The sequence below is a fragment of the Varanus komodoensis genome, unplaced genomic scaffold (assembly GCF_004798865.1).
Source record: "Varanus komodoensis strain SLA01 unplaced genomic scaffold, ASM479886v1 scaffold8, whole genome shotgun sequence".
NCBI lineage: Eukaryota > Metazoa > Chordata > Lepidosauria > Squamata > Varanidae > Varanus > Varanus komodoensis.
Window position 1 is genome coordinate 11,505,975 of NW_025336481.1, and position 23,832 is coordinate 11,529,806.

Below are 23,832 nucleotides of genomic sequence, written 5' to 3' on the forward strand. Positions count from 1 at the left end.
CTGGCTTCCCAGATGCTGCGCTGGCGGGCAGAATCGTGGCTCACTGTACAGCAGGAATTGTGCACCCTCAACCAACAGTTACAGGTTTCCCCAGGTTTGTGACCTACTGGCAATATGACATCACACTGCTCTCACCCTGATGATGTGCCGGCCATGCATTGTTCCTGTGTCATGACATCATAGCCTTGAACTTCAGGTGGCAACAGTCCAATGAAAGATGCAAAATCAAAAGAAAAAGCCGCCAAGGGGAACAAGCTTTCGCATCTCCCCTCAATCACTGCAGCGATCGGTACGTTTCGGGGAGCCTGTGTCTCCCCAGTCCCGAGCTTTCAACGTTAAGTTGTACGTGACTGAAGCTCAGGAGCTCTACACAGTGACTGACTGTTACCGTGAGTTAACCATGAAGAATCTGAAAAGCCGGCTGGAGCTTTTGGTTGGCATCCCTGTGAACTTCCAGCGGCTTCGGTATCTGGATGAAGGTGATGTCCTTTTATACACAAGAGCTACTTCCCAGCCAGAGCAATGACACAAACCAGGCTGCTTGTGAAAGTGGTGCATTTCCATATGCTGTCCACAAAAAAGCCTGATTCTGTACTTATGGATAGCTTTCACGGCCAACTTCTAGTATTATAGTATTTATTACTCAAATGAAGATGTGGACAACTCTCTTTCTGGTGATTCCCTTCTGGGGGATTGGTGAGGGAGTACATGCTGGTAGTCAGGGGATCAAAACCAGTACTGGGCAAGACTGCAGTTAAAATGGGTGTGCCACCCCTTTTCCTGGCGCCTCTCTCTCTCTCTCTTTCTCTTTCTCTTTCTCTTTCTCTCTCTCTCCCCTCTCCCCACCCCCTCTCTCTTATATATACACACACACAGTACCCTCTTCCTTCCTGCCCATGTGGTGCCAGATAAGGGGCCCATTTTGTTTTCCAAAGATTGAACTGGCCGCATGCAGAGCGCTTTTAAAAAGGGCCCGAGGGCTCCATGAAATGTGACTGATGGGTGTACAAGGCCCAGCCCTGCCCTCTTGCGTGGCAATATACTCCTGCCTGCAAAATCGCAGAGCTGGTGTGTGCTATGCTATGCTAAAGGGAAAAATTATCCACAGATAATCCAAATTCTGTGGTGTGGAAAGCTGAATTTTGCATCCTATATAAGTCATAGAAATGTACTTTTTATCCAGAAATGTATCTCCCACCCTTGTAGTGCTGATGCTTCACTCACAACAGTTTTAAATCACCATATAGCATAAAGTAATATATTCAATGAAAATACAAAGGCAATAAAATGCAAACAGACAAAATCCTGTTAAAATAAAACTCTTCACCAGCCTGTGAAATCCAGTCAGAGAAGGGCCAACCTGTGCTTCCCAGAGCAATGTGTTCCCCACTATTGGGGTAGCCACCTAGAAGGCCCTGCTCCTTGTCACCCCCAGCAGCGCCTTTACTAGAACAGACACAGGTGGGTCTCTCCTGATCTTTGGCAGCAGGTACAGTGATATGGCAGGGGCTAATCCCAGCTCCAAGCCATGAACTCTGCCGGGAAGCTAACAAGAAATCTGCAGATGTTGCAGGTTAGGAACAGCAGGAGGAACCCACAGACAAGCGCCACCTAATGAACTGCAGCTGCATCTGGACCAACTGCAGTTTCTGAAGATTCCTCAGTGGTTGCCCCATGTATAGTGTCAGAATCCCAGAATTTCAATTTGTGAGGAGGAAATAAAACTCGGGTTCGTGGGAAAGATCAAGCGTCCAGACCATCTTGGCTTTATTGCATGACCCAGGTTCCTGCGGTAGACTCACGATAATGCATTACCGTGCAGGCAGAGGTAAACTCGCTGCAAAGCTTCAAACTGCAGGGTATTTTATATCCTCCCAGTCACGTACAGGTATAGGGCAATTGATGACAGAATGCAGACATTACAATAAGATTCTGAGGTCATCACATACAGGACAGATAAAGGAAGATCAGCCAATCATACAGTGACAATGAGATTACAACATTTCTAATTGCAGTGTATTGACACTTCAGTTGAGTAATTTGAACCCATTTCCAGGTCTGTTTAGACATGTATATTCAAGTTACTGAGAAACTATTCATGAACTCATAAGCTTATCTAGACTCTAGACATTCTGAATGACCAGGGTACATGAAGCCCTCTGGGCTATCAAAAGATACTTCCTGGTAAACTGTGAATTCCAACAATTATTTACAATGTATATTAGGACTAAATGGCCTGTCTACTGTAGCTTACAGCTAAAGGTGAGAGAAAGGAGTGGGGAATGCCATTTTAAACAGTGACAGCTTGGTTTTGAGAAGGAAGACAGGATTTGATCCCACAATGCAAAAAAACACACAGGAATAATGCTTTTCAGACAGGATTTATCCAAATTTTCCCAACAATAGCACATTATGGTAAATCAACCTTGGTACAAATCAGGCATGTGTCACCAGAGGACTGAGTTCTTTAGAAATTGGGTGCCACAGACATCCCAGTCTGAGGTGGCCAAAGGCACTCCAAGAACACACCCAAACTGCATATCTGAGTTTTCAAGGAGAGAATAGAGCAACCCCTGCCCTGTCTAAGGGAAGTTTGTGAGTCCTCCTACATTTATTTAGCATAATTTCACTGTTCCCATTATTTTGCAGAGCTTTGGATTTCTTGTTTATAAAAATGGCAAGAAATCTATGTCCCCCTGACTTGACAATTACATTCAAACAACCCAGTTTGGCTGTATTACCTGCATACTTGCAACCACATTTTTTCAGTCCCAAGGAACCTGAATTCTGCACCAATTCAGAATTGTCTGCCTTCCAGTGTGATTTATTGCGCCCTTGCAGAAATCAGCACTCGTACACCATTGACACACAGCATTTACTAGTGTGATAGGTTTCCCAGGAAGTTATGCAAGTGGCGTTTGAGCTTGTTTTATGTGTGATGTGTCTTAAAGAGACATATCTTCATTTTAGTAATGGCCCCCCTCCCTTGAGTGGATGCATTTTTCTCAGTGATCTGTTTGATCTAGTGTCTATCTGCCCTTTTTGCATTGCAAGTTGGTGTCTGTTACTCAAGAGTAAAGAAGATCTTCAAATACACCTGCCTTTTTCTGCTTCTTGGCCTTGGGGCAGCTGTATGGGAAAGCCATCCCATGCTTGCATATGCTGCTGTCAAAAAAGAAATCAGAAACCCAAACAGCAACACCCCTTTAAAAGCAGTGAGAGTTTTGACAGTGTGTCGTCAAAGTTCCAGTTCATTTCAAGTAGAGAGCGGCTCACACTTTTCCATGTTCCTAAGCACCTAAAGTCTTAGAAACAAGTGGAAAAGTGAAAGGACCATCAAGTCCTCCAGCACCCCTCCCCAAAAGTTGAGCATCTTGCCATGAAGGGGATGTAAAACCCACCAACTCCCCTTTGAAAGCATAGCTCACTTATGTTTTTGGTTCAGCTTTACAGCTCAACTGTTGACAGTAGCCAAACCAAACCAAAGGCTGGGGAAAGCTATTTGGAGGCTCCAGGCCAATGTCCGGGGCCTGTACCCATTGCGCTCTGCCAGCAGGTACTTCCTTGGACTTTGCTGAAGCAAGTCTGCCCCCTTTTGGATCTCCACAAATGCATGGCTGTGCAGTTGCTAAAGCATTTTATTGAAAAAACAACATTCACAAGTACTGTCATGCTTTAGGGGATCCCCAAATATAATTTTTAAAAAGTTGGACACCCTGTCCAAGGAGCTGCTGGGAAGGAGCTGTTATTTGCTGTCAAAATGGGGATTCTTTGGTGGCTGTGGGTGGAGGGAGGTAAAAGGGGAAAAGGCAAAGCAAACTGCAGTGAGAGAAGGAAAACAAATTAGTCCTGCCATGGTGTGTTCTGGGATCCCAGCAGAGAGACAGGGTGGGAGGGAGGGTGCTCAATCATTCAAGAACACTCCCTCCGGATTGCTCACAGAGTACCAGCCAACTGTGACTTATTGCTAGGGTGGGTTGGTGTGACTGCAAGCATCCCCAGTGAATTTGTTGTTGTTGTGTGGTGCCATCCGGTCGGTTCCAACACACGCCTTCCAAAATGTCCTGCCCTGCTCAGCTCTGGTAAAGTCAGCGCAGAGAGTGCTCTCCATCAACCCCACAGAACTGAGCGAGGCGATGCCACACTGTCAGTGCAACCAGTGGTACATGTGGCCAGGAATCACAGGGGGGCCGTGCTTTCGCTGTTTGATGAACAGGGGTGCCGACATCTGCTGGATTACGCCTCAGATGTCTCGCTTCCCCCTGAGTTGAGCTGCAATTCTCACAATAGCAGGGGGGAAATGGATGTTCCCCGAAATGATATATTGCCCCCTGCTGCAGCGCAAACTACCTTGCGGTGGCTTGATCATGGGAGGCAATTAAGGCCTCTTTGCTTTGCAAAAGACCTGGTCCTCCTGGAGATGTAAAATGCTGGAGCTGTTTGTTGATATGGATCAGCTGCTTGAATTTTTCAACTTTTCTTGCAGGCTGTGCTCTGGGGATGGTGATGATGAGAGCTGGTGCTTCAAAATTTCGCACTGCACCACTGAATGTAGCATGAATTGTGCTAGCAGGCAGACAGGAGTGGATCATCCTCATAGCTAGGTTCTCAGAGCTCCTGCAGAACTGCCCCATTCTTGGAGATCCAGAAATTGCTTTGATATGTTTAGGATGGTGAAGTGGCTTTTAATGAAATGCATTAGCTTGCAATGTTTATAGATCAGTGCAACTTCAGGACTAAACATGGCTACCCTGATGCAGCTTGATGTGCTGGTGTCAACTGGCAGAGTGGGAAGGACAATTGCTGGGAAGAAATGGATTGCTGGGAAGGCAGGTGAGTGGACAGGTAGGCAGGTAGTAGAACAGCTTCACTTAGGGTGGCAAGACACAGTCGGCTGGGCATGGGACCAGCTTGCAGCCGACCGCTTTGTGGAAGCACAGTCTGTCTGTCAGTCTGTGGCAGGAACTTGATCTCTATGTTAGCCTCTACCCCAATTACAATCATTAAATATAACTGCCTTTGAAGTCACTTTCCCACACAGACAATCTTTGTTAAGTCCGAAGGCCCTGCTACAATTCCTCCATTCATGTCTTTGCAACCCACCCTTTTCGGTTTCCTTCTGCAGTGGATCTTGCCGATGACTCCACGTTTAGGAAGAATGATATTATCCCTGGAGGAACTCTCACCATGCGGATCTGGCCACAAGATGCTTGGGGGCTTTTGGTGACTGCAGCTGCAAAAGGAAAAATCAGAATGGTTGGTTTGGATTGCTTGTGTAAATACGTGGATATTTTTTCCTGCAAAAACCACATTGGGTAATTTGGAAGTGCCTCACTAGTAGGATGGGGAATGTGAATGTCCCAAGTTCAGTGGCTTCTTAGGTAACATGTTGTGTCCTTTCTTAGGCATTCTCTCTCTCTTCTCTCCCCCGCCATTCATTCTTTTGCACAAATGTCTACTATGACGTGGAAAAGCCTAGTATGCAGGAGCGAACAGATCTCAGCTTGGCTTGACTTGCTTTGCTGCATGGCTCGGCAGCATGCTGGGTGGGCAGACAGGGTGGTGGCCCAGCAACTTAAAGATGGAAGGTTCTTGAAGCATCTCTGTCGCTGGAGGCCCAAGTTCTCTCGGTGGAATTAATCACCTGCTACCAACTTAGGGTGATTTACCTGTTGCTTTCCTACCTGAATAGAGAGCACTTGTCCTCAGTGATCCACTGTTCAGGAACTTCCACAGTCTTGGCTTCTGATGATGTGTCCAGAGTATGACCACCTCAGCGTTGTAATTCTACATTAGACTACTGCAATGCAATTTATGTAGGGCTCCTGTTGAAGAGTGTTCTGAAGCTGTATGTGGACCAGGACCAGGCTTTCTGGACCCATTCAAAAGTGCTGGTTTTGACCATTTAAACCCCATCAGGGACCTGAGTCCTAGCATTGCCTGGCTCCGTGTGTTCCTGCCTGTACTTTTGAGATCCACATCAGAGACCCTTTTGGGGATTCTTCCACTGCTCAGCGTTGGAACGTCCTCACAGGAGATGTGTCACTTCTGAGTCTTTGCAATGCCCATTGTTATGTTTCATTATGTTTTCCCAGCTTTTAAACCTTGGGGAGAGCAACACTAGAGTCTCTTCAGTTTATGAGGGAACGCAGCCCTGTTATTTATGCAAAATGTACTTATCACAGTTCAGAGACATGCTAATACCGTGTGGTTTCCGCTATGATCTCATGTCAGACATAAAAGCAATTGTGGAATAAACTGGAGGAGGGGATGCGTGTAGGAAGATGGCCCATTTGCTTCTGTGCTTGCTTGTTTGTTCAGCTATGCAAAGGGGTAAAGAGATAGATAAAATGGGGTGGGGTGGCAGGGATAGGCAGCTCCCCCTGCCTCCTCATACAAAATCATGGGGATGTAGAAGGTGGAGGGGTGCTGCTACTTGCTCCTGCCATCTCTCCCCCATGGGGCGAAGCCAGAGGGATCGGCTTCCCAGGTCTGCGCCGCCTAAAAGCAAGCAACTGCCCCTCCCTTCCGCTCTCTTTCCCAGGAGTAAGCGCCATTGAAGTCAATGTGATTTATGGATAAGACCATTGGGGACAATCTGATTTCCCATTGAATAAACATGCCTTGCCACTAGTCACTCTTTGAGGCATGAGGGTAAAGGAGACGATTAGGAAGGCTTGAAAGGACACTGCGCACTTTATTTTTTCCAAGGCAAAGGGAGGGGAGGGGGCACTGGAGCATTGTCTTAGTCCGTCAGAGAGAGAAAGAGAGAGAGGATGAAAGAAGCGGGGATGCGAGAGGCAGCAGAGCCACCAAAGGCTCCCCTCCAATCACTGTTGTTCCACCAGAGCCCCTTCCCCCGTCACTCCCCAGCCAGCCACCAAAGGCCCACCTCCAGGCCCCAGAACAGTACCATAGATGTAGCACGCACCGGCGGAGGAGAGGGAGACCGAAGCACCTTCGGAAGTCAGGGCAGAGCTAGCCCGGAGAAATCCAGGACATAACAGCGGGAGTAGCATGAGCAGGACCGTTTGGGGACAGCCTTGTATGGCATGCAAGAGAGTCAGGCACTGCAGTGCTGGTGAAAATGCCTAGTACAGATTGCCCACAGTTGATCTGTTTTAACTGGATTATGTTGCTATCCCGTTTCTGTTGCCCTTTAAAGCTCTTCTGATTGTAGCTTATTCGGATGAACTAGTCGTTTTTTCATGTTTTTTAATATTGCTTGTAATGTGATGAAGTGTGTGAAGAGTAGGGTAGGAGCTATATTTGAAAGCACATTAAAATAAAATAAATAAAAGCTAGGTGGATGAGCTGCAGGTAATGGATTAGTGGAAAACAATGCTGGAATGGAAAGACAGATGGGGGAGTGCAGAATGCAGAGGTGCAGAAGAGGAAAACTGCAAGGTCATGGGCCCTGCTGAGTGCCCAGGCAGTCCATTCCTTGGTGCTGGTCCTGAACGCTGCCTGTTCTTTACTGTTTTTCTAGCAGCTTGGGACTGATTCAGACCATCAAACAGATCGTTGTTGTTGTTACATCTATATCCTGCATTTTTCCTATTGTTAGGCACCCCAAGTGAATCATATAGTCCCTCTCTTCTTCATTTTATCCTCACAACAACCCTGTGAGGCAGGTTGGGCTGAGAGTTAGGGATTGCCCAAAGGCACCCAGCAAGCTTCATGGCTAAAGCAGGGCGAGAACACAGATCTCCTGAGTCCCAGTTCAGCACCCTACTTGCTATTCATGGAATCAAGGTTTCCTCTATCTGCATAATGAAAGGGCACCTTCTTCCTTGTCCAGCTGCCCAGTCACTGAGGTCAACAGATAGGATGGTTCTGGTGGTCTATGGCTTGGTTGGCCATCAGCGGGGCAAGAGGGATTCCCTTTCTGGAGAATCCCCACCTCTGAAGGTCAGGCAGGCACCAACACGCTCTTGCTTTCTCCACTTGCTGGAGACCTCTGTATCTCAACAAGTCCTCCTCGATGGGCCAGCCATGGTCTTCAGTGATATTCTATTTTAGATATGAAGTATCCTTCCTCTTATCTTTTATAATAGATTTATCATGATCTTTCTGGATCTGAAAGATGTGAAGTCATATATACATGCTGCAAATGCGTTTGAACAGTTATGTTCCCATTTGGATCTTCCATCACCAGCTGCAGGGTGTAGGAGCTTCAAAGACCTCCACATTTAACACTGCTAACGCAAACCTAATGCGCCCAGAAGAGAGGATCGAATGGTTAGCCTTTCGAGCATTTGTGGCCTTATTCATTACTGTGCGCCGGCGACACTTAGAAGCTGTGGAATTTCTGCTTCAAAATGGTAGTATCCTACATTCAGTGGGAATTCTTGTAGCTGTCCGGTTTAATATTTTCCGTACTGCAGGTCTCCATGAAATGTGGCAGTTCCTTCTCCTAATGGTCCAACAGTTGGAGTGTAATAAATGATTGCATGAAGACAGCAGGTTAACCCACGCTCTTGAAGGCTGAGTAGGGGCTCCTCTTGTTAGAGACCCGTGTTTCCTTCCCTAGCGCTGCTGGGTAAACCATGTCTGCAGCTCATGTCCTGCTCTAAAGCTTCTCCCTTAGCCTGAATTGCATTGGCAATAGAACACGGGGTAGCATTTTGAAGGGGTAGCACTGACTGCACCATTTCGAATGGCTGGTGGATCTTGCCATCTTCAACTAGCTCCTTGCCACATGGTTTTTAAAAGCAGCAACCCACCACACACTTTCCAGCAAGTTAAAAACAAACACACAAAGTTACTCTGTTTCATGGCCTTAGGGCAGGTGTGCTGGCAACTCATTTCATACATTCCAGCCTACATGACATGTCCCTGTGAAAAAACGATGGGAGCAATCCTTCCTTTTAAAAGAAACTCGAGTTTTGACAGCTAGTTTTTAAAAGTGGGTGACTTAGAACATAGAGCATACAAAGAGTCAGAAGGGGTCTCCTGGGTCATCTAGTCTGACCCCCAACTCTAGCCAACTCCTCTCACAACATGCCTACCATGTGCATGTCTAGCCTATCCTTGAACACCCTCACTGATGGGGCCTAAACCACCTCCCATGGAAGCCCAATTCATAGCCTAGAGGTCCTAACTGTCAGGAAGTGCTTCCTGGCATCGAAATGGAACCTTGGTTCCCTGAGCTTTGCTCCGTTGGAGCACATCTAGCCTTCCTCTGCAGGGGAGAACAAGTCTCTACCCATCTCTGTGTGACACCCCCCCCCCACATACCTTTATGTCACCAACAGATCCCCCCAGAGTCTCCTCCAGGCTGAAAAGACCCAGTTCCCTCAGTCTCGCCTCATAAGGCTTTCCCTGCAATCCAGCCACCTTTCTTGTGGCCCTGCACTGCACCAATTCCAACCTGGCTATATCCTTCCTGTAATGTAGAGCACAATACTCCAGTTGTGGGCGCACCAGAGTCGTATAGAGTGGCAGTAATACCTCTCTCGATCTGGAAGCCACGCTTCTGGCTATGCAACCAAGGGTGGCGTTCGCCCTCTCGACCACTTTCTCTTAGATGAGTTTCTTTTTAAAAATAAGAAGTTAAACTTAGGCCTATTAAATGCTAAGGATTCCCTGTTTCCTCTGCAGGTGCTGATCTGAGGCGTAAAACGCCACTGGGTAGAACGGCTCTGCATGTCGCTGTCACATCAGGCCACACGGACTGCATTAATATTCTTCTCAACTGGGGGGCCAAGATCTCCGATGAGGACAATGAGGGGCTTAACGCTGTGCTCCTGGCCCGTCTGTGGGGGCAGAAAGAAAGCGAGCGACAGCTCTTCCGGCACCAGTGGCAGGTGCGAGCAAGGCAATCCGCTCACCCCTTGGTCAAGCCCAAATCGGAGGAGCCTGTGGAAGCTCGAGTCCAGGACTAAGGTGGAAAGGGACGAGATAGCTGGAGGAGTGGCAGCTGGTGGGGATACCTCTGAATGTTTTTCTCAGACGTGCAGGCTCCTGTTGTTTAATATTTACTTATTTTAGAGGCTGAACTGTGTGGCCAGGTCAGTTTTGGTGGGGTTGATGAATGGGTGCTTTCCTTCTGAAACACCATGGGTTTTTCAATGAGCACACAATGAGCCTTAATCAGGATCAGGGTTGCTAGGGCAAGGCCTCACACTTAGGGACCTCACTGGCACTCTTGGGAAATGGCTAGCCCAATTATAAAGAGATCGTTATCCCAGTCTTGGGAGGTAACTTTGATGTTCAGTATTTGGGCAGTAAATGTGGTCCATAGCATGCTCCTTCAGATCCCAGTCTCTGTAGGAAAACTGCAGAGGATGCAACATGTTCAAGATGGATGAGGGTTACATATTTTCTATAACAGAGCTTCTCTTGTTTAAGGTACTGACTGGGGTTTCACAAATGGAGGAAGAAAATCAGTCACCACGGCCTTTTTTCCTTTCTCATCACATGCTGATCATGATGCCAACTGGTTGCCATAATTAACTTCACTGATTGTGTCATGTCACATCATCTGAACCTGGGAAGGTGCGTGGTGGGTGATGGGCGGGTTTACAAACCATCCTGGAAGCCATGGCTTGCTCTAGGGTTGTAGGGCGGCCTGTAATCCATGAGTTCAGATGACATGATGGAGAGGGTATTTGGGTGGTAACTAGGAGGCATACAGCTGGCTCACCTGGGGCCTTTCGTCATCTCCCCTGTTGCACAAACTTGCTTACTGTTACTTCGGAACAGATCGGACAATGGAACACACGTGCCAAACTCCACACACACAGTTTTATGAAAACACACTCTTCCCTGCATCCCAAAGTTTGGGGAAGAGAAAGTTGGTACCACCCATCCCTGCTTGTTAGGAGCAATTTCTGCTTCCGTCACCGTATCATTTTAGGAAGAAGGGAAATCCTCAGATTCTTTGGTAGAAAACGTCAAGTGAATGAACTGTCAGGGTTGTGTTTAGGCAATTTCTATCGCACCCTTCTTCGGAGGAGTTCAAAATGTTGTCCGCAGCTGATCTTGCATTCAGGGACCCCCCAAAAGGGCTAAGCAGCACCATGGCATCGTGAACCTTTCCACTTGTGCCTTGAATCAGTTAAAGAATCGTTCAGGTTCCCCGCTCCCTAATTCCGAAGGTCTCCGAAGTTTAAATTGTTGCACTACTGAAGAAACTTTTCCCCTTTTCGTTTGGAATGCTTTTTGCAGCTTGTGCAACAGCGATGTCATTCCAGCATCACCCAGCAGGGGGCATGCAAGGATCAGACACCAACCAGTAAACGACACAGGTGGCTGAGTATTTTGGATTCCTTTTCCCCAGTCCCGGAATACCTCAAAGAACAACCCGTAAAAATGAGGGCTGGCTTAGAAATGGCAATGCCACACAGCCAGCGAATGCAGGGCTGCTTCTGTGTTTGGCTGGCCACACAGGATTGTCATGGCCACGGGAAAGCGAAGGTACAAGAAAGGGAATGTAAGATGGTTGTAAATGTGCATGCAGACTTCTCTCTCGAGATGCAATAGGTAGTCCTATCTTTCCACACTGCAAAATATCCAGGTGCATCTCTTTGTATGTATCACACTGAGCATTCCAAAAATAGTGCATGGGAAAGTTTCTTTATGCCTTTTCTGATTTGTATGCCCTTTTTGTTTTTTCCACTTTAAAAAAAGCTTAAAAGCTGCTGTCTAATTGTGGTAGTTTGTATCACATTCCTGACAGATGCTTGAGTTATTGAAAGATGCTACTGACTAATGAATGCTTTGCATATCAAGAAAAAATGCACAAGAAGCAATTCTGGAAGAGACTTCTGCCAATTGTCTAGACCAGCTTCACTCAACCCACGGCCTTTCAGAGGTGTTGTGCTGCAGTGGTGCCAACTAGGGATGATGGAAGTTGCAGTGCAATTCCTCTGGAGGGTGCCAGGTTGGGTGAGGCTTCTCCGGACTGTCAGTTTAATCCATATTGTGGCAGGAACTAGAAACGGGTGAAGGATTTGTGACTCCTCCCGGAGACATCGTGTGCTTAGCCATCTCTTAGTATAACTTGTCATGTTGGGTAAGATTAAACTAGGCCACTGAAAATGAGAACACAACATTGCCTGGGGACAGTGGCTTTCTATCACGAACAGTGTATTTATTTGCCATGATGATTACACCAGGAACACGCCACATGACACCGCGGAATAAAATAAGGTTAATTCTAAAAAGCTCTGTCCTTGCCCCAAGGAGCTTACAATTGGAATTGAACTGCATGGGAGATTGCAGAGGGAAGGACAGGGAAAGGCAAGGGGGCATGGATGCAATTAGTTATGCACACTTATTCTAGAGAGACTGTGTGGTGTAGTGGTTAGAGTGTTGGACTGGGACTCAGTCAATCTAGGTTCTAGCGCTCACTCAGAACCATAAAATAGTAGAGTTTGAAGGGGCCCAGATGGCCATTGGGTCCAATCCCCTGCAGTGCAGGACTCAAGTTAACCCCCTCCTCTCAGGTGATTGTCCAGCTACATCAGTGTGGGAGAGCCCACAACCTGCCCAGCTCATTGGTTCCACTGCTGTACTGCTCAGAAAGTTCTTCCTGATGAGAAACTGGAATCTGGATTCCTGTTACTTGACTGGTTTTTCCTGTTCTGCACCCTGGAATGATTATTAATTTATATACTTATGCACATATTTATATGCTGCCTGTAACTGCCAAAAGGCCTTCCTAGGTGGCTTACAACAACATATTAAACATATTTTATTTATTAATTTATTAAAACATTTCTATGCTGCCCCTTGCCGTAGCCTCGGGGCGGCTCACAACATAATAAAATACACATATGTATACATGACAACATATTAAAACCTATTGAAACAATTAAAAATTAATTATCTTTAATTAATTAATGAAAAATGAAGAAGCGATCCCAAGAAGCCTACTTGGTTATGTTGGGCCAGTCACTGATTTTCAGACTAACCTTCCTCACAGGATTGTTGTGAAGAGAGGAGAGCTTTCTTAAGTCCCTTGGTTCCTTGAATGAGGAAGAAAGGTGGGTTATTGCTGTGATATCAACAACGATAATAAATGTCCATCGGGGCTGGCCCAAGGCATTTTGTTGCTGGAGGGGAAGGACAAAATGGCACCCGCTCCCTTTTCTAGCAGTTGAGGTTTATTTCAGCACTGGCGAGAGGACGATTTCACTTGCTGCACTGAAGGGCAGCGGGCAAACTTGGCGGGGTCTGTGGAGGCTGCTTGGAACACAGAGGACAACGCTCGACTTCGGGAATCGCTAGAGGGCCTCCACCCAAGCCAGCTTCTGCCCCGGAGGTGTCTGCCGCCGGTTGCCTCAGGGAAGGGCCGGCCTTCTTCCCAAGATGCCTTTACTGCATCTGAAGGAGCAGCAAGTGCCGCACAGCAGGTTTCTCTCCGCAAAATGCAGCATGTGTAGCTAGCCTTTGCGTGCCATCGCGCCAGCCAATACACAGAAGTGTTCGGGATGTTTTAACAAACAGCCTGATGTCTAATTTTAGTCATGTACGTCTCTTTCATCTGTCAGTTGGGGCTGTTTGATTCAGACTTATTTTCTGGGGGAGGGAGGAGACTAACTTGCTTTGGCCATACTTTTTATTCCACCATATCACTCTTCTCAAAGCTCTCTAATGCCAAAAAAAAAAAAAAAAAAAATCATGAAGCAGGTACATTGTAGTTCAGCTTCACTATTCAGTAACAAGGACCAGAAGGAATGTCCGTGAGTGTTAGAGCAAAAAGTAGGTCTGTGTTAGCTGGTGGAGCTCTAGGTCTGACTCCCAACTGGGTTGCAACCATCCCATGGGATCCCACCCTCTTCCGCTCGTCAGACTTCTTTCCTGTGCTCAGCCCTGGCTTAGGAAACGAGCTGAGACCAAAGGAAGTGTGCAAACAGTCACAAACACTCTTGCTCAATCTGGAAACCTTCCCCCTTAGCACATACAGCACACGCAATGTGTGCAAGTCACATATGTGGAAGAGGGAATCTGCTTGCCCAGTATTTGCATGGTCTCGATCCTGGCAGGTGCCTGCTTCAACACTGGGAGCTAAACTGGACTCAGGGCTGGAGCCTGGGGGTGGATTCCCACCCACAAAGCTGATTCTTCACACATCCCTACTTTCAGTTGTGTTGTTGTTGTTAGATGCAAAGTCACGTCCGACCCATCGCGACCCCATGGACAACATTTCTCCAGGCCTTCCTGTCCTCCACCATCCCCCGGAGTCCACTCAAGCTCACACCAACTGCTTCAGTGACTCCATCCAGCCACCTCCTCCTCTGCCATCCCCTTCTCCTTTTGCTGTCAATCGTTCCCAGCATCAGGGTCTTCTCCAGGGAGTCCTTCCTTCTCATTAGGTGGCCATAGTATTTGAGTTTCATCTTCAGGATCTGACCTTCTAAAGAGCAGTCAGGGTTGATCTCCTCTAGGACTGACCGGTTTGATAGCCTTGCAGTCCAAGGGACTTGCAGGAGTCTCCGCCAGCACCACAATTCAAAGGCCACAATCCTTTGGCGCTCAGCCTATGGTCCAGCTTTCACAGCCATACATTGCAATGGGGAAAACCATAGCCTTGACTATACGCACTTTTGTTGGCAGGGTGATGTTTCTGCTTTTTAGTATGCTGTCTAGATTTGCCATAGCTTTCCTCCTAAGGAGCAAGCGTCTTTTAATTTCTTGGCTGCAGTCCCCGTCTGCGGTGATCTTAGAGCCCAGGAAAAAATCTGTCACTACCTCCATTTCTTCCCCATCTATTTGCCAGGAAGTGAGAGGACCGGATGCCATGATCTTAGTTTTCTTCAGTTGTATAAATCGTAGCAAAAAGGGGCTACTTGCTCATTATGCTGCTGAAATGACTGGAGTGGATTTCTCTGTGGAAGGACTGCAAGGTGCCTTCAGTTCTGGTACTCAGAAGAATCCCTGGGCTCAGGATGCTTTAGCAATAGGTGCATATGTCTTCTGCCAGGCTCTTGTTGATGGATTTGGGGATTCTAGTTAAAAAAACTAGATCTTCCCAACTGGAAATCTATCCAACTCTGCTAAAAGTCTGTATTTCATGAGCTGTTGCAGGTGTCCTTATTACGTTGCTCTTTGGGGCTGGAATGAGCTGAGAAGAGCAGTCTGGGCATCCCCAGCCAGCCTGCCCTTCACCTCTCTGGCCCAGCTCAGCTTGCTGGCTGCCACCTCCAAGGGTCTGGAACGTACCACACGTCCCAGTCAGCGGGCAAGCAGGCTCATCTCTCCTTCGTATGGTGGCTGCAAGAAACAAGCAAGCAAACACCGTTTTCAGCATGATCTCCACCATCAAGCACAGCAACTTCTCACATCACAGAGTGGGGACTTCGGTGTACTTTGCCCACAGATAGGAAATCCATTCGCAGGCCACCCTAAGCTTTGTCTTCATGAGGCGTCTCCGAAAGCCTGCTGCTCCATGCATGCATTTTGCAAGGCTGATGCTGCCTCTGCGCTGGGTGGGTTGCATACCAGGAAGAACCGGAGTCTGATGGCTGCCTCAGGTCCTGCCCTGCCTCATCGGGAAGGCCTGGTTGAGGGCCTGGTTACTCAGAGGAGCGTCTCCTTCCATATGTGCCTGCCCGCCCCTTAAGATCCGAGGCAGGAGCCCTTCTCTGGGAGCCCTCCCTGAAGGAGATTAGAAGGGTGACTACCTAGAGGAGGGACTTCTCTGTGGTGGCCCCCTGGTTGTGGAATTTGCTCCTGAGACAGGTTGGCCTGGCAATGTCACTTTATTCTTTTCGGTGCCAGGCTGAAACCTTTTTATTCTCCCAGTGTTTTAAGATTTGATTGTTTGAATTGGGGTTTTATTGTTGACTGGGAATTTTATTAGGGTGCTGTGTTTTATTTTATTTTGCATTGTCTTGATGTTAAACTGTCCTGAGACGACAGTAAGGAATGGTCTAGAAAAGTTTTACAATCAATCAATCAATCAGTCAATCAATCAATCGATCAATCAATCAATCAATTGTGGCTGGGCTGTCCAAGCAGGTGTGCCTGTTGCCTGTTGCAGGGCAGCTGAATAGCACAAGGGCAGCTGCAGGTAAAGCCTGGTGAGGCATCTAAGGATGGGCAAGAATTCCATTTCAGCTTGGTTTCCAAAATTCATGAAGTTCTCCATATCTGGGGCAAAAGTGACATGTGATTTCAAAAAGGTGAATGCGGGAGGAACGGAAACTGACAGATGGGTCCCTCTAAGCCCAGGGTTTGGAGCGCTTTGCTCTTAAAAGTCTGGCTTTGTATCACTATGTATTCCGTCATATTTGGGATGCTGAATTAAGGTTGTCACCTTTGTGTTCTGACAGGTTCCTCTTCTTGAATAATTAGATGGCAGAGAAATACCTCACTGTCTCCTCCAGGCTGTACTTATTCATTTGGTTGGTGCAGATGAGTGCGAATTTCATTTCAGTTTATTTTTGATGATGATGTACCAAGATTTGCAAAGGTCTTCATATTCAGGAGATAAGAGAGCTTGAAATTTTAATAATTCCAAGTGGGAGAGAGCAGAATTGACAGCTTCACCTATCACTAGAAACTTAAACGGCATGCAGAAGTCAGAGTCTCAGAAAAACCTTTCTTGTTTCGTGATGATAGGTTTCTGTGAAGGGGACACTTTTGATTAGTGTTTTATGGCTAGCTTGGGAAAGGGTGGGCGGTGGAGGCAGAGTTGTATGTCTGAGTACCAGCTTCTATTGACTTAATATTTGTAAGTGATAATAAACAGGACAAATAAATCAGATGTGAGTTAATGCAGGTGCAGGGATGGTGTGCCGAATGGGAGATTTAAATTCAGCACGGTGACCTTGAGCAAAATGTAATTTCAAAAGTGACTCAGATGTGCTGAGGCTACAGAATGCAACTGCCAGGACTGGGTTGGGAAGGGGCCTCTTGAACAGAGCGAATAGATTGAAAATGATTCGGCCATCCTGGGATTAGAGTTGGCTAAGTGACTTATGCGGCTCAGAGCAGAGAAGAAGGATGAGGGAATGAGGCTGGGGACCGAAAGCAATAACAAACTGTGGTTTGAGCAAGAAGAATGTGGCATACTGATCAGGCCACCAGAGGGAAAACAACACACTGTGCAAAACAAACGGAATCATACCCAATCAAGCCAAGCATTCAGGACCTATGCTAGCCTTTCCCAAGTGGGTGTCCTTCCGGTGCATTGGACTACAGTGCCCATCATTCAAAGCCAGCATGGCCAGCAGCTGGAGCCCCCACCACCCCCTGCAAATTTCTACTAGGTGTTACGTTGTTGTGTCAGGCTGGCGTGAGGCACTTGCGAAACAGGCAGCCACCTCCAATTCTTTCAACTAGTTCATGCTGCTCTCCCGCCTGCATGCAGCTCCTTCGGTGTCCGGGTGCCCCGCTTTACAGAGGACAGTCTTCTATCTGAAATTGTTCTGCATCTGAAGAGGTGTCTGGTCCAGGTCAGGGTTAGCATCAAAGGTGCATAAGAAGGATGAGCAAAACAAAGGCCTTGAAGTTGCCCTTGCACAGCAGATGGGGCAGGGCACTGGGATCCCGTGGTCAGTCTTCCCCACTTCTTTTCAAATTAGAGTTATTATTTCTGCATTCACAGCTATACCTATACATCTGCATTTATTTATTTATTTATTTATTTATTTATTTAGGGAACTTCTATGTCACCCCATTCGCCAAAGCTTCAGGGCGGCTCACAAACATAAATAAATAACATCATATAAAACAATATAATTTAACAGTATAAATTAAGTCACCCAGGCCAAAGAATAAAATAAATAAATAATATTAACAGTTAAAATTACGTTTGAATAAAAAGGTCTTTGCCTGGCACCGAAAAACAAATAACTACGGCACCAGGCGGACCTCTCTGGGGAGCGCATTCCATAACTTAGGCGCCACTGCAGAGAAAGCCCTCCTCCGAGTACTTACCCTCCTAATTTCCTTCATGGAGGGTTCCTGGAGAAGGGCCTCTCCTGCTGATCTCAAGGGGTGGGCGGGCATATATGGACGTAAGCGCTCCTTCAGGTAACCAGGACCCAAGCCGTTTAGGGCTTTATAGGTCATCACCAACACCTTGAATTGGGCCCGGACTTCAATGGGAAGCCAGTGAAGCTGACGGAGAACTGGAGTCATGTGAACATAACGCCCCGTCCCCGTCAGCAGCCTGGCAGCTCTATTTTGAACCAATTGAAGTATCCGGACCATCTTCAAGGGTAGCCCCACGTAGAGCGTGTTACAGAAGTCAAGTCGGGAAGTCACCAACGCATGTGTCACTGTCGCCAGGCAGTCGTTCTCCAGGTAGGGGCTCAGCTGATGGATCTGCCGAAGCTGAAAGAAAGCACTCCTCGCCACTGCTGTCACCTGAGCTTCCAGTGAAAGCTCTGGGTCGAGGAGCACTCCCAAGCTGCGGACCTTGTCCCTAGGAGGGAGTGCAACCCCATTCAGGACCAGGTTCAATTCACCTTCCCCAAAGCCTGATCCGCTAACCAGCAGGACCTCCGTCTTGTCTGGATTGAGCTTCAGTTTATTGGCCCTCATCCAGCCCATTACCTCAGCCAGGCACCGGTTCAGCACAGCCACAACAGGTATGCAAAGCAGCACCTTCTTCTTTGGTGCTCGTTGATCCTCCTCCTTTTCTTCTGGATATTGGTTGCTTTATCCCCTGAGAATATTGTACCCAACCAGCTCGCTTCCACTGGGCCACAATAGAAAGATCCCAAAAGACTCCCAGAGAGGAGACCTGGGGGAAAACACTCAACCTTCTCCCCCAAGTTCTGGGCACCACCCCCAAGAAAGATGCAGACAAACTGGAAAGGGTTCAGAGGAGCGTAACAGGGTTGATCCTGAGACTAGAAACAAAGCCCTATGAGGAAAGCTTGAAAGAGCTGGGCATGTCTAGCCTTGAGAAGACTGAGGGGAGGTAGGATAGCGCTCTACAAGTACCTGAAAGGCTGTCACAAAGAGGAAGGTCAGGATCTCTTGTCAATCATAGAACAGAGCGAGTCAGGACGGGCCTCCTGGGCCATCTAGTCTGACCTCCAGCTCCAGCTGGCTCTGCTCATGACATGGCAACCATGTGCGATCATCCCAGAGTGCAGGACATAGAAAAATGGGCTCAAGTTACGGAAAGCCAGATCGCGGCTAGATACCAGGCAGAACTCCTCACTGTTTGAGCAGTATGACAATGGACCCAATGATCAGGGGGTCTGTGGGCTTTCACATGGTAGAAGCATCCAGGTGCAACTAGACAGCTGTTGGAGAGAGATGCTTCAGCTTGGAGTCCTGCACTGAGCACGGGGGTGGACCTTCCGGCCCACTTCCAGACCTTCCATCTACTCAATGATTTGATGATTTTGCTGTGATAGGCACTCGTAAGGCCACTGTTGGGTTTTGCCCAGTAGGGCTTCCCTTGCGACTTCCCACCCCGGCCAGCTCTGTGCATGTTGTGGCACTTTAAGCTCCTCTCAGCCCCTGCACAGCTCACACTGATGACTCACTCGCTGTGCAAGGTGCTTTGGGAGCTCAAGAGGCAGCTGCCGTGCAAGCCAGCAAAATAAGCAAGCAAAGTCCATTCTTGCTTTCTCCAGCCCCGTCTCACTGCAGTGCCTGTACGTGTGTGTGTGCGCGTGCATGTGTGCGTGCATGCGCATCACTTTTCTGTTGTGGTTGTGAGGACAGCCCAGGCAGCCCCGCTTCAAGTCTGAACATTGGAGGAGTGTACCAGCCACACTGATCTGTCATTTAAATTGTCTGGTTTCTTAACCTTGAAAAAATATTTCTAGGGAAATTCTATGAGATAGAAAATGCATCTACAGCTCCTGGTATTTCCCAGCCAGCATGCATAGAATTTGCACCTTTAATTGCCTTTAATCTGGTGGACTTGTGGGAGTAGGAGCAATTGAGTTTTTCTGACTTTTGAAATTTTCCCTGTATTTCCATCTTGTTTCTTTTTTTAACTTGGATTCCTGGAGGCTGCAGGAATGACTACAGGGTGTCTATGTGTGCTGGACAGTCCTGGAGTCTTTGCCCCCTCCTTTTTTTAGTTCCTTAAATCTGTCATCAGTCTGCATTTCTGTGAAATGGGTTTTCACACACTGAAAACACCCATGAAACAAAACACCCTGAAATAAGCAACCTATCTTGCACATAGAAGAAATAATGTGTTGGGAGCAGAATAGGTCAAATTCTAGTCTAAGCAGGTTCCACCTCTGTTAGCTCATGCCACTCAGCTAGAACATCAGAACATCAGGCCAAACTGGACCAGTTCTCCCTCCAGCTGCTAATCTTTCCTAGCAGCTGGGAGGCAGAGGAGCTGGGAAAATTAGCGGCTTGTGGGTGACTGAAGAGAACACATGATTCTACTTTCCCTGAAAGAAAAGTGCTGAGCCTTCCACATGTCCTTGCTTGCAAGTGGGAACCACCTGGTTTTGCTGGGCCCTCCTGGACTGCTTTTTACATACTGAGTGTAAGGCATAGCCTAGCTCTTGAGGTGGTGTGGACTTGGAAATCTATGATGTGCTCCGTCTTCATGGGTGATGGCTCAGGCAAGAAGGCTTGGTGTGGTCAAGAGGGCTGGGTCAGAGCTGGAACTTTGCCTGGGTTTCAGGACCTTGGTCAGCAATCTTGTTGCTAGGAAACAAATGACTCCTGCTGAATGGGAGCAACTAGCTGGCTTCCATAGCCAGCCCAGAGAGTCTCTCTGGAAATGCTACCTCTTCAGGCTGGCCATTAAAGAGCCAGCAGCCTTTTGCTTCAGGTATGGGCTTCTTCTTGGGAATGAAGGTTGGGATGGGGGAAGCCAGTTGGGGATTGCCCCCCAGGATTCTCTGTTCACTTCGGAAGTCCAAAGTCTGCTTCCCAGAGTTGGAGGTTGTACAGACAAGGCAGTGCAGCCTATTTCAGAGGGGCTAGGAATGGTTTGTGATGTCTCCCCAGGATCACCATCGCTGGAGGCTTCGGTTTCTCAGTGATGCCTGTCCTGGGCCTTGGCAATCTACCCTTACAGACAATTCATCATGGGGTACCCAGACTTCCCACCATAATCCTGGTTTCTCCATGAGGAATGGCCCCAGCTTGCTGAAATTAACATACTCCTGGTTCTGTTGTCATCTCTGTTGTAGCACACTTAAGCAAGTACCCTCTAGTAATTTTATTCCTTAATCACATGAACACTTAATGTCCTTAGTTATTAAGCTGAAAAATGTTAACCTTGTCATAGTTAGTGACTAGAAGCAGAAAAGTCCATTTAATTCCCAAGGGAATGAATTCTAATTTTCTGCCTGTCAGACGCTGACATTTTACATATTTTCCTCTGTCTCCCACCCCCCGACCCTCCACTTTGCTTTAGTGCTAAATTTAAATATGTGTCATAAGGAAGGACCTTTTTATTTGCTCCAGAAACCCCAGAGGTTTGGCGGTGAGCCAAAGGGAGCTCTTCTTGACCAATTGCTGTGGTTGGAACTGATTTTTATTTGCTGAAGAGCCGAGAGAGAGGTGAGAATGCAAAGTTGCAGATGGAAGGTCACAGCAAAGGACGCATTAATGTTTCATGTCAAAATAGATTTGGCCACCCCCTTTCCAATCCTTCCCACACCCCCGCTTAAAAGAGGGCAAAAATTACTGATCTGGAAGTTTTAAAAAATCAACTGTAGAAAGAAATTATGTTAATCAAATAGACTGGCATCTAATATTTGTCATTAAGATGTAGCACTTTCTGTATGACTTGTTTTTGGAATATATGGGCTGAAATGGAAACACGTCTGCAAAGATCTGTAGATGTCACACATTGCATTGGTGGGGTAGAAGTGAGGATCCTGTGAGCTAACAAGTTGGGGTGGCATTTTCAGGGCACAGAATATATCCTAAAAACTTCCTGTTTCATTGTTTGTGATGGAAAAAAGTCACTTCATTCAATCCAGGAAGAATAACTTGTGATGTCTTTCACTTTTTATGGACATCCAAGCAGGTGAGGGAGGAAATTTGGAGCAGCAAGTTTTTGCATCTACTCCTCTTGACTGGGAGGTGCTAGGGCCAGGTAGACAGCACCTGACCCCATTCCCCTCTGGATCAAAAGCACCTGTCAGCAAAGCAACACGCTCTCTGCAGCAGCTACAAAGTGTGCAATGGACCAAGGTTTCAATCCTACATATGTTTAGACAGAAAAAAGGACCACACCTCCCGGCATTCTCCAGCTTGCAGTGCTGTTGGGTGGTTCAGCTCAGAGGAAGGGGGCTGGTCTGCATCTGGGGATCCTTGTCCCCAGCAGCCCCTCCAACTGGCTGCCTGTCCATGCCATTCCCAGGATCTGTTAGGCATAAGAAGGTGTCTGTCCTTGAGCTAATTGCCTCTGCCTCCTCCCCTTGTTGCTTCTCAGGACCTTGAGCTAACCATGTTCTTCAAACTCTATGATACATCCCTCATCTCCTGAGAATGAATCAAAGCCACAACATGGCTGGTATCCCATGGGAATGCTTGCCCAAACTTGCCATCCCTCTTGCTCCTGACAGATACTGCAGTCCCGTCTAGCTTCTGCTGCTGCTGCGCTGAATTGTTCCATCAAAATTCTGCCACTTGAATCCCAACTGCCAGCTGAATCTCCTCCTATCCCCATTCTTGTCCCCTGAAGATCTGCAAGTCACTGGTCTTTTCTTACTCCTACTTCTCTTGCTTTCACTGTGTTGTTCTCTGAGCCAAGGACAGTCCCTGCTTTATAGCTAAACACAAGGCTGAGCCATGCTGTGCTTGCATTTTGGTGTTAAAGCAGTGTGGTGCAGTGGTTAAGAGCACTTGGATTAACTCTAGGCCAGTCACAGACTCTCAGTCCAACCTCCCTCACAGGTTGCTGTTGTGAGGATAAGATCAAGTTGAGGAGAAGAATTATGTTGTAAGAAAGAACCGGGATATAAATCAAATAAGGGAAGGGAAGGGACCTTCATGCTCAGTGGCATGATTCTGGAATTCCCAGGTGTGACTACCATGCAGAGCGGACACGAGGCACACTGTGGCTTGAGGTGAAGGACATGATGGCAACTCCTTCCATTTGTGTACAAAAACCAGCTAGAGCAGCTTCTGAATACTCCTTTGACAAAAATCCTCCATTGCACCTGAGGGCAGCAGCTGAGCTTGCTGGGTGTAGGACAGACCATGTGGTACAGACTGGTCTGGCTCCCAAGGGAGTGGGACGGCGGGGGTATGCAAGGAATGGGTGATGACTAGAACTGCTGCTTCCCACCAGAGGCAGCTGCCTCACTCTGCCTAATGATAGGGTGGGCCGAATTAGCATGATACATTCTACATGCAGCTGGCCTATAAGAGTTCTTGGAAGTTTCAGCAGGTGCAGAAGTCTTGCTGTTGTTATGTGCCATCACATCACCCCTGACTGATGGAGACCCCATGATGGAAAGCCCTCCATAATGCCCTACCCACGAGATGACCACTCGGCTCTTCTAAATTCAAGGCTGTGGCTACCTTTATGGGTTCATCTCTTCTTTGGCCTTCTTTTTCTTCTTCTGCTTCGACTTTCCCTAGCCTGACTATCTTCTCCAGGGAGTCTTCTCTTCTCATGAGGTGCCCAAAGTATGAGAGCCTCAGTTTTGTCATTTTTGCTTCTAGGGGAAGCTCTGGCTTGGTTCGATCTGGGGCCCACTGGTTTGTCCTTCTGTCAGTCCATTCACAAAGCTCTCCTCCAGAACCATGTTTTGAACACATCATGTTCTCCCTGTCAGCTTTCTTCACTGTCTGGCTTTCTCACCCATAAATAGCAAGCGCAAAAGACTGCCACTTGCATTTGTAGAGGAAGGGACAAATCAATGGATGTTATAAAGCAAGCCCCAGAATTACCTGTACCAGTAATAGTCAGCATGTGGGAAT

The 23,832-nt window shown here is 47.4% G+C and overlaps 1 protein-coding gene across 1 annotated transcript; it reads left to right on the forward strand.

The window, feature by feature from the left end:
• The first annotated feature begins 217 nt into the window (after positions 1-217).
• ANKRD60 (ankyrin repeat domain 60) lies at positions 218-9,887 on the forward strand. The gene is made up of 4 exons (XM_044455164.1): positions 218-479; positions 5,126-5,256; positions 8,159-8,324; positions 9,604-9,887. The coding sequence occupies exons 1-4, from the start codon at positions 218-220 to the stop codon at positions 9,885-9,887; spliced, it is 843 nt and encodes a 280-aa protein (XP_044311099.1).
• The last annotated feature ends 13,945 nt before the right edge of the window (positions 9,888-23,832 follow it).